This window comes from Corvus brachyrhynchos, unplaced genomic scaffold (genome assembly GCF_000691975.1).
Source record: "Corvus brachyrhynchos isolate BGI_N302 unplaced genomic scaffold, ASM69197v1 scaffold72, whole genome shotgun sequence".
In the NCBI taxonomy this organism is placed as follows: domain Eukaryota; kingdom Metazoa; phylum Chordata; class Aves; order Passeriformes; family Corvidae; genus Corvus; species Corvus brachyrhynchos.
This window is the reverse complement of record NW_008236763.1, coordinates 2,247,352-2,258,034: the sequence shown is the minus strand read 5'-3', so window position 1 is coordinate 2,258,034 and position 10,683 is coordinate 2,247,352. Positions and strand designations below refer to the sequence as shown.

At 50.6% G+C, this 10,683-nt stretch overlaps 1 protein-coding gene across 1 annotated transcript in view; it reads right to left on the bottom strand.

The window, feature by feature from the left end:
• NFASC (neurofascin) overlaps positions 1–10,683 on the bottom strand; it is a 71,240-nt gene that overhangs the window by 8,348 nt on the left and 52,209 nt on the right. The window contains exons 28-31 of the mRNA XM_017727161.1: positions 9,590–9,706; positions 7,546–7,701; positions 2,660–2,791; positions 1,180–1,249 (exon numbers count right to left, since the gene is read on the bottom strand). Coding sequence (XP_017582650.1) covers positions 1,180–1,249; positions 2,660–2,791; positions 7,546–7,701; positions 9,590–9,706 — 475 coding nt within the window. The remainder of the gene's footprint in view (positions 1–1,179; positions 1,250–2,659; positions 2,792–7,545; positions 7,702–9,589; positions 9,707–10,683) is intronic.

Here is a 10,683-nt window from a genome sequence, read left to right as displayed (position 1 = left end):
GGGATGTGTTTGTATTCCGTGTTTTTTGGGAGTCTGGGGAGCTTAATGGAATCCTTTGGAATAAAAAAAACCCCCTCTGAAATGGAGTTTCTGCACCTCTGACAAAATAAATGTGATCCCTGGTTCTGCTCCTTTTCTGTTTCTGATTCATTTTTTCCCCCTAAATCCTTTGGCAGAATCAGTTCTTATTCCCTTCCTGAATCCCAAACAAATCCATCCCATGCTGGGAATGACACAGGATTGAATGAACCCCTGGTTTAAATCAGGAGGAAAATTCCCCTTGGGTTTTGCCTCCAGCTCAGGTGGGAAATGGGAATTTGAATTCTTTAAGGAATTCAAATATCCCAGATCCCCTCAGCTGCCAGGTGAGCCCTGACAGCGGGACCGGCTCCCGGGGAATCACGGAGAGCTGGGAATGCTTGGGAGGCTCCTGTCCCTTTCTGACACATCCCGGGAGTTTTCCTGGAGGGAAAAAGGCTCTGCTGCCCTTTGAGGGTGACATTTGCGTGCGAAGAGTGGGATGGAGCCGGGGAAGTCAGAGGGGTTCTGGCTGAATCCCTGCTGGAGCCCTCACAGGGGTTTTTATGGGATTGTGTGGGGCTGGAATGCAGGCAGACCTCAAATCATTCCCCTTTCCTGCTTCCAGGGCTGATCCCAACAGAGCTTTGGGAGGAATGTGCCATGGATATTCCTTTATGGGAAGGAGAGGGGCTGAGCTCTGGGGTGAGACTCCAGAAATACCCTCAGGCTGCTACAAAGTTTGGGGTTTTGGGGGGTTTTGGGGGGTTTTATGTGTCAGGAGTTCTATTAAGGTTGATCTGCTCCTGGTGGGAGCTGTCCCATGGAGCTGATTCCAGAATCCCAGCTCTGCTCCCAACAGAACTTTGGACATTTCTCCTTTAGGATGCTGCAGAAATACCCTCAGGCTGCTACAGGGTTCGGGTTTTTGGAGTGATTTCTGGCGTTTCATGTGTCAGAAGTTCCATTAAGGTCGGTTTAGTCCTGCTGGGAGCTGTCCGAGGTCGCCGATTCCAGAATCCCAGGAACAGGAGGCGGAATCCCACAACCTGGCGGCTCTGGCAGCGCTTTGGGAGCCGTTTCCTTCGGGAATTACAGCGGGAAGGCGGCAGGAGGAGGGAAGGGGGGACAGGGATGGTTCGACATTCCATGGGATCCTACCTGTAGTCGAAGGATCCGTCCTCCACGTTCTTGTCCTCGGGATTGAGGTGCTCGTCCTTGTTGTCCCGCACTGCGAAGGAGCAGAGCCCCCCCAGTTAAACCAGTAAGGATTGAAAGGGTTTGGGAATGGGGAGGAGCTGGGGAAGGGTCCTGGGGTGTCCCTGAGGGGGAAGAGCTCGGGCAGGTGAAAACTGCACCGGGGAGGGCTGGAGAAGGGTTACACAGGGGTTACACAGGGGTTACACAGGGGTTACACAAAGGATTTGCAAAGGGGTTATGAAGGGTTTGTAAAGTGAAAAAGGGATTGAAAAGGGATTGAAAAGGATTTATAAAGGGTTTGTAACCGGTTTGTAAAGGGTTTGTAAAGGGTTTACAAAGGGATTGCAAAGGGGTTACAAAGGGATTGCAAAGGTCTGACACGGTTTACAAAGGGGTTACAAAAGGATTTGAAAAGGGTTTGCGAAGGGTTTAGAAAGGGCTTACAAAGGGTTTACAAAGGGTTTACAAAAGGTTTATAAAGGGTTTGAAAAGGGTTTACAAAGAGTTTGCAAAGGACTGACAAAGAGCTTACAAAGGGTTTACAAAGGGTTTACAAAGGGTTTATAAAGGATTTGCAAAGGACGCTGCAGTGGTGGCACCTCAGGCACACCAGACAAGGAGGGGATGTGTTAATTGCGGGATTTTCTTAATTAAAAAAAAAGATTTCTGATTTATTTTATAAAATCCTAAATAACAAACGCCTTCTAAGCAACAAATATTAATGGAATAAATTAAACATGAATCGCTTTTATTAGTAAACAGCCCCATGTAAATAAGAATGAATTATTATTTATAATTATTATAATTTATGCTTCTTACAATTTTCTATGTGCTTGATATAAAAGCCTCTATATATACGATACATCCTTTTATACAAATCCATTTATAAATACAAAAATTACATTTCTCTATCAATTTATATCCCTAAATTCCCACTACAGAAGGATCAACCCCTCACAATCCCATCTCTCCAACACCTGCATTATCCTCAAAAATTCCTGAGCCTGCTTAAACCTTGGGAATGCCCATTCCCATCCTCACCTGGATATTCCCCACCGCTGGAATATCCCCAAGAATCCCAAGCCTGCTTAAACCTTGGGAATACCCATTCCCATTCTCACCTGGATATTCCCCACCGCTGGAATATCCCCAAGAATCCCAAGCCTGTTTATCCCTCGGGAATGCCCATTCCCATCCTCACCTGGATATTCCCCACCGCTGGAATATCCCCAAGAATCCCAAGCCTGTTTATCCCTTGGGAATGCCCATTCCCATCCTCACCTGGATATTCCCCACCGCTGGAATATCCCCAAGAATCCCAAACCTGCTTAAACCTCGGGAATACCCATTCCCATTCTCACCTGGGTATTCCCCACCGCTGGAATATCCCCAAGAATCCCAAGCCTGTTTATCCCTCGGGAATGCCCATTCCCATCCTCACCTGGATACTTCCCGCCGCGGCTCCTCTTGATGAAGCAGACGATGAGCAGGATGAGCACGAGGAGGGCGATGGCGCACATGAGGCCGATGAACCAGCCCTGCGTGGCGATGTCCACCTGGTTCTTGGTGTAGGCTGCGGGAAAAAGGGGAAAACATTCCTAAGGAACGGAGCGGAGCCCGCAGGGAAATGGAGGAAGGAGGAATTCAGGGCGCTGGCTTGGGAATTTTCTTTCGTTTGGGTGTGTCTGGGTGTGTGGTTGAAGTTGTAGCTCAGGGATTTGTGTTTCTTTGGTGGTTCTTGGTGATTTTTTTGGTGGTTTTGGTGGATTTTTGAGGGGGTTTTGGTGGATTTTTGAGGGGTTTTGGTGGCTTTTTGGTGTTTCTTCAGTGTATGTTGATTTTTTTTTTGGGGGGTTCTTTGGGGTTTTTTTGTGGAGTTTTTTGTGGGTTTTAGGTGGTTTTTTGGCAGTATTTTGGTGGGTTTTTTGGTATTTTATTGGGTTTTGTCAGTGTTTTTTGGTGGTTTTTTCTATGGTTTTTTTGGTGGTTTTTGGTGGATTTTTGGTGGTTTTTAGAGGTTTTTTGATGGCTTTTTCATGGTTTTCTTTTCCTTTTATGATGGAAAATCAAATCAGTTTTATCAGGAGCTTTGAAAAGTGAAGGAACCCAACAGAAAGGAAAATCCGGGAAAAGGGAATTGCAAATAAAGGTGAAAGAAGCTGGGGAAGGAATCTGATGGAATTTGCTGCATCTGAAAACTGCCCTGGGTGTGGGAAGACCCAAGAGAAACATTCCCAGTTCCAAGGGATTTTGGGCAGCACCGCTGGATCAGGGAATTGCTGAGCCCTGAGGGTTCACTGGCAGCCTTGAACTGGGATGAACTGGGATGAACTGAAGAGGGGTCTGATAGCTCCACATGTTTTCTCCTGGAGCAAATTCCTGTTCCCAGCGCCTTCCCAAGGCTCCTGCCTGTTTATAGGATTTAATTCCAAGTCCTGTTCCCATCCTCCAGCTCCCGTGTCCTCCCTGCCATTCCCAGCTCTCCCACACGGTCAGACAGACAAATCCATGGCCTAAAAATAGCTCCAATGCTGCCTTTTCCAGCCTCTCCTTGGAATTCAGCGAGGCAGAGGAGAAAATAACCTTCAGCGCAGCAGCGGGGGCTGGATTTATCCCGGATGAGGGAAAACGGAGACGTTCCTGGTGGGAATGTGGGAGAACCAGGGTGGCTGGGATGGGATTGGGAACGGAGATGGGCAGGAGAGAGCAGGGAGTATCCTGAAAATCTGGCAAGAAAAAAGATGGATGAAGAAAGCAGGGAACTCAATGGGTTTGGAGGGAAAGGAGCTTGGAAGAGAGGCAGCAAGGGGAAAAATGGGATGGATGGGCAAAAATTCCTAACCCACAACATTTCAGGGATCAAACTGTGCGTATTCCATTGGAACTGAGCCCAAGAGAAGAATTCATCTCCTCAGGATGAAATCCAGGGAATTGCAGGCAAACCACGGCAAGGAAATTCGGATTAAAGAGGACAATGGCACGAAGGAGAATCTTTGGTCAAGAAACGATGCTGAACCCAGAATATTTTGTGGGGTTTGAGCAGCACCGAGGGTGGAAGGAGCTGCCTGATGCTTCCTTTGGCTGCTTTCCCCTCCAACACTGCTAAATCCCGCGCTTCCTTTATCCCAGCCTGAGCTCCGGAGTCCTCGTGGATGCGCTTTTAGATGGAGAGAACGAGACGATGACAAAGGAATGGCTTCGATTATCCGAGTGCTCGGGGCGGGAAGGGGAAGGAAGCAATGCCAGAAAGGTCAGAGATGGAAAAAATCCCATGACCAGTGATGGGATGGGGTTTTTCCAGGGAGAAACAAAGAGGGTCTTCAAAAGATGAAATTCCAGAGAGGCCTGAGAGGTGGGATGAGGGTTGGAGCTGAGTTTGGAAAGGAGGGAGGATTTAAAACCCCAAGCGCCCAGGAGATCTCACCGGAGGATGAGGGCACTGCCTGTAGGGAAGGGGATAATTTCCATCCTTCCCAAAAAAAGGGGGCTAACTTCCATCCTTCCCAAAAAAGCAACACCTGAGGACCAAATCAAATCCCAGCAAAGGTGGATTTGGGGTAAACGAGTGACTGTCATTGCAGCAGTGGGGACTGGAAGGTTTGAAGCCCGTGGCTGCCCCAGGAGATTCTGTGATTTGCTTTAAGGTGAGGCCAACCTCAAGGGAAAACATGAAAGCAGCTGCGGGATCTGACAGGTCCTGATTGGAATTGCAGCTGCAGAGCCTTTTTTAAAATAATTAATGATAATTTTGCGTCAGAAAATTCGTTAGCTCAGAGTCATCATTGATGTGCCAGGAGCAGAGCTCAGCTCCACCGAGATTTTTGTCTTGGATTGCAAAGGAGATCTTTGGGAGTGAAAAGTCCCCTCTGGCTCCAGCCTTGTGTGATCCTATTCCCAGAATCCCAGGATCACTGAGGCTGGAAAATCCCTCCAGGATCATCGAGTCCGAGCTGTGCCCGATCCCCACCCTGAGCACTCAGTGCCACGTCCAGGTGACACCTCCAGGGATGGGCACTCCAAACCTCCCTGGGCAGCCCTTTCCAACCCTTTCCATGAGGAAATTCCTGATGATGTCCAACCTGAGCCTCCCCTGGCCCAGCCTGAGGCCGTTCCCTCTCCTCCTGTCCCTGTTCCCTGGGATAAAATCCCACCAGGGAGTTGTGCAGAGCCAGAAATCCCCCCGGAGCCTCCTTTTCTGCAGGCTGAGCCCCCTCAGGAAGTCTCCAGCCCCTTCTCCATCTCCATTCCCTTCTCTGGACACTCTTCCCAGTGTTTGGACAAGCCAAGGAACCCATTTATTTATTTAAAATTTAGCAGACCACCTTCTACTCCGCTATTTTTGTCATTTCCAAGTGCCCTTTGCTCCTGCGAGGAATTTTGTCGGCTTAATGAGCTGCCAGTTAATCAGGAGCAAAATCAGAGCTCGGCCTCCTGCAGGGGAATATTTCTTATTTATCTGCCCCCAGCCTGAAGAAACCTTTAGAACAATGATTTACAAGATTTAAATAAAACCCCCCAAACCCCCAAAACTGCACGGCTCCTTTTCATCCAAAGCATTCCCGATGCCATAGGATTGTCAGCGGGGGCCCGGCATTTGTGTCAGCAGCATCCAGCCAGGAGAGAAATGGATGTGGAGCGTTTATTCCTGCAGGGAAGGCGACAGCTCCGTGCATCCCACAGGGCTCAGGTCAGCACCAGCCTCAATCCCGGGGATAAAGGTGGCCCCATCCCTTATTCTCCATGAAAATATCAGTAGGAACCTCTCAATTATGGAAAATATATGCAGAGTCTTCCCAACAGGAATCAGCCAAAAATATTGTGCTTTTTTTCCCCGTTTTTTTTAATGATTCCCGGCCCCTTGCTGTCCCTTCGGTCCCCCCACGGATCCCAAAGTGGGGGAAAAGCAGGGGAGGAAGGAAGAGGCGGGTCCAGGTTGGGAATGGTTATCCAGAGGGATAAAATGGTTATCCAGAGGGACAAAATGGTTATCCAGAGGGATAACTCGTGGGTAGGGTGGGAGCTGACGGAAATTTCGGACTCGGGGAAAGATCCGGAAGCAGAAACAAAACTGGGGATTTAACACAACAACTGGAGCTGTGCTGGGAGGGGTCTGTGTCCAAAATCAGCTCTGATGTGTGGGATCAGAATATTCCAGGGGCTGCTGTGCCGTGGATTCGCTCAACCCTGGAGCGGTTTGGGGACAGAGCCGAGGGCAGCACTCGCTGGGGGTTTGTTGGCGTTGAGAAGGGTTGGACACCCCAAAACCACCTGGATGTGGCACCCGGGGACGTGGTGGCCTTGGCAGTGCCAGGGGAATGGTGGGACTCGATGATCGCAGAGGTTTTTCCAACCTTGATTCCACAGAACACCGGCGGCTGCCATCTGCCCCCACCTGGGAATTACCCGGCGGCATTCCAGATTTTCTGCTGATTTCAGATGAGCACGGGGGTGTGTGGGGAGCTCTGCTCCCCAGTTCCTGCAGCTCTCCCTCACTGGGATTCCCATTTTCCTTTTGCCCTTCCCGGAGGAGCCTGGAAATTGCCAGAGCTTCCCATCCCACGGCTGGAGCCGAGCAAAACTATTTGAATTCCTTGGAAATCCCCACCTCTACCCACGGCACTGTCAGGGAGGCTGCTCCGGTGTTTCCTGCTCCGCAGAGTTCCAGCGGAGTGTTTGACAGGAGCTGGGCACAGATCCCTATGGAAAAGCCCCGGGTGGATAGGAAGGGATTTAGGGCTGTTTGGATTTCCTGGGAATCATCGGGAGGGAGCAGCGGAGTTTTACAGATAAAGCTCCTGTGGGACAAAGGTGGGAGCGTCTGGAGCCGGGTGGGAAATAGGGGAATCCATAACGAGGAAGACGTGGAAACCACACGGATACAAAGCCTGGCAAATTCCCCACCAAGTGCCAGAGGAAACATCCCAGGAGGATGGAAATCCCTAAGGATTCACTCGTGCCAACACCACATTCCCACTCCCAGTGCATCATCCCATCAGTGACATCTCTGAGATGTCACTCGTGCACGGGGGGCCGCAAGCAGAGGCTGTGACAACACGAACGCTTTCTCCTCCCTTTCCTCCATCCCAAGGGATCCCTATCCCGAGGAATCCCCATCCAAAGGGATCCCCATCCCTTCCTGGGATCCTCCTCCTCCGCGCAACGCCGAGCAAGCCCTGGGTTGAGAAATGCCGCGAGTCGAGGGCGGTGGGATGAGGGATTTCCATGCAGCCATGGCCGAAGCACCATGGGGATGGCTGGGCCATGCCGGGGCCATGCCGGGGACGCTCTGGGGACGCTCTGGGGACACGCGGCCGACGCCCGTCTCACCTGAGCTGGTGGTAAAGGTAATGTACGAGTGCTCGCTGGGGTGGGACCATATGGGGAACACCCACAGCTTGTACATCATCCCCGGCGTCAGATCCGCCAGCTGCACCGAGGACGGGCCCTGAGCCTTAACGGGGATTGATTTCTCTGTCTTGTTACCTGGGGAACAGAAACCGCACATCAAACCCTGCCCGGACACCCCGCGGGGACACCGGGAACACCGCGGCCCAGGTGTGGGGCTGGCCCTGAGGGCTGGCCGGGAATGACGCGGCTCCCGGGGCAGGGAGCTGCTGGTTTGGGGCCGGTACCAGAACCAAAGAGTTGCTGGTTTGGGGTTGGTACTGGAGCCAAGAGTTGCTGGTTTGGGATCATTTCCTGAACCAAGGAGCTGCTGATTTGGGATTGTGACACCGGGGGCAAGGCGGTGTGATATCCCTGGGGATTGAGTGGGAATTACACGGCTCCAGGGACAAGGAGCTGCTGGTTTGGGATCGTTTCCCAAGCCAAGGAGCTGCTGGTTTGGGGTCACTACTCTGGGGACAAGGAGGTGCTGATGTGGGGTCGTTACCCACTGGGAATTGAGGATAGGTGGGGGTTGTGCTGCATCCCCGCTTGCCACACCGGGAAAAAAATTCCTGGGAGCTGTTTGGGTCTCTCCCTAAGTTAAAGCCTCCATAGGTTCTTTACCTGCCCAGCTTCAGATCTGGATTTTTGGGATTTTACCATAAAAACACTGGAATTTGCCTGGTCAGACCCAGCTGGGTGAAGGAGATACAGGATTGGGTTTTGGTGCTGTTGGGAGTGGTACCTGTGCTCCAGGTGTGCTCCAGGTGTGCTCCAGGTGTGCTCCAGCTGGGCTGGAGACTTTGGATGAGCTGGATAATTATTAACGATCCTTTGGATCTGCTTTTGGGGGAGAGTTTGGCCCCGTGACTCAACAAGGGATGGTCACGGGCTGGTTTCTCCCAGGTTCTTTCCAAGAACGACCTGTTGAGCCGGGAATAATTTGCTCACGAGCTTAATCCTGAGCATTATCCACGGAATCCCAGAAAACCTGCACTGGGGCCTGGATTCATGGCTCAGCAGGGAAGGAGAAATGTGGCTTTGAGGGTTTTGCTCCTTCGAATGCCACCAAAAAGTGGTGGAAAACCACAACTCTCCAGGAAGGGCTGAAATCTCCAAGATTTCCTCCCTCAGACAGATTTGGAGAGGGAATCCCAAGGGATTGCTGCTGTTGCAGCACGGATTCAGCACCTGGACCTGATCCTTATGTTTCCCAGTGACTGCGGAAAAATAGGGGTGGGTTGGGAGCTGGAATATTTGGGATTTAGGGCCTGGCAGGCTCATGCATATCCTAAAATATGGGAATTTTGGACACCAGACAATGGTTTTGCACAGGGGATCGTCTCAAGGGCAATTCAAGGTCATCTCCTGAGGGAAGCTGGAAAGGCCAGGAGGGCTTTCCTGCCAGGAATTACAAGCGGTTTATTTGAAATGCCGATTTCAGGGATTCCAGGCCAGCACAGCAGCGGATGCGAGGGCTGGGAATAAACTCAGGGATGAGCAGCAGCTGGCATCGCCTCTCCAGAAACCCCAAACCAACCAACGACACAAAAACCTCTCCCTAAACCGGCACCAAACCCGGAGATCCCGGCTCTGCTCCCAGCCCAGGACGGAGCCGTACAACGCTAAGAGACACCGAGGAGGAGGTTTGGGATCTTAGAGGATTCTGCCAACTCCAGGTTCAGGAATCCCATCTTCCAATTCCCAGAAATTTCATTTTTCTCCATCTTTTACACCTCTTTCCGTCAACCACGACTCAACATTCCCACCGATCATAAAAGCCCACGGCCGTCGGCGCACGGAGAGGGAACCCCTCGAGAACCACCTCTGATCTACCCCGGCCACCACAACCACGATGTTCTCCCCTCCCGTTTTTCCAGCTGGCCATGGAATTATGGAATTAAATCCAAGGAAAGGGCGGGAGCTGGCAGGATCTCTAAGGGCAGCGCCACCCCATAGAGTCCCCACGCGATCTGATGCTTACTGGTGATATACTTAACCACAAAGTCAGTTCCTGCCGAGAAATTGTGGCTCCAGGTGATGTTTGCCCAGTTACTGTTCGCCATGGCTCTGATGTCCCATATGGACGATCCATTGGCGGCTGGGGGACAGGTTAGAACAGGAGTTAGTGCTTAGTGGGGTTAGACCTGGCTTAGAGCTTGACTAGCGGTGGGGAAGCTCGCAAAAACCTCACAAAAACCTAAAAAAACCGTACGAAATCCTTACAAAAACCTCAGGAAAACTTTAAACGAACCTTAAAAATGCTCATGAAAAGCTTACAAAACCTCACAAAAAACCTTGAGGAAACCTTACAAAAGCCTCACAAAATCCTTATGAAAACCTCACAAAATCCTTATGAAAACCTCACAAAATCCTTAAAAAATCCCTACAAAAACCTCACAAAAACCTTAAAAAACCTTAAAAAACCTCACAAAAGCCTTGCTCCAGCCTCACAAAAACCTCACAAAAACCTCACAAAAACCTTAAAAATCCTTACAAAAACCTTACGGAAACCTCACAAAATCCTTACAAATTCCTGGAGTGAACACTTTGGTCTCAGCCTAAGTGTGAATTAACCTCAGCCTAAGGCTGGATAGATCTTCCCCAAGATTCCCAACATTTTTAGGGAATTTTGGGCAGTGTTTAAATCCAACTGTGCTCAGCTCATCCTGGAATTCTTCCGGGGCACATCCCTGAGGATCTGGGCCAGCAGGAAAACCTTGTCCTGGAATTCCTGCATGGATGAGCACGGATCCAGGGAATTGTCACGTCGCTGTGGCCCCGGTGGGACAATGAGGTCACTCGTGTGTGAAGTTGAAGTTAAGGGATTTCGACGTCGTTTGGGATGAGTCCCGTTCCTACTGAGGTGGGAACCAATCCTGCACTTCAGGGGGATTTTAAGGGACAGCGGAGAATCGACATCTTGGGGTTTAATGTCATTTTTCCTTAGGGTGTTGCGATGTTCTGATGTCACAAAATCCGGGATTTAGTGCCACAATGCCTTGGAAAAAGCCAGCTGTGGGGTTTTTAGGGTGCTGCAAGGACCTGGCGCTGTGGGGTGACCTGGAATCCCTTAAA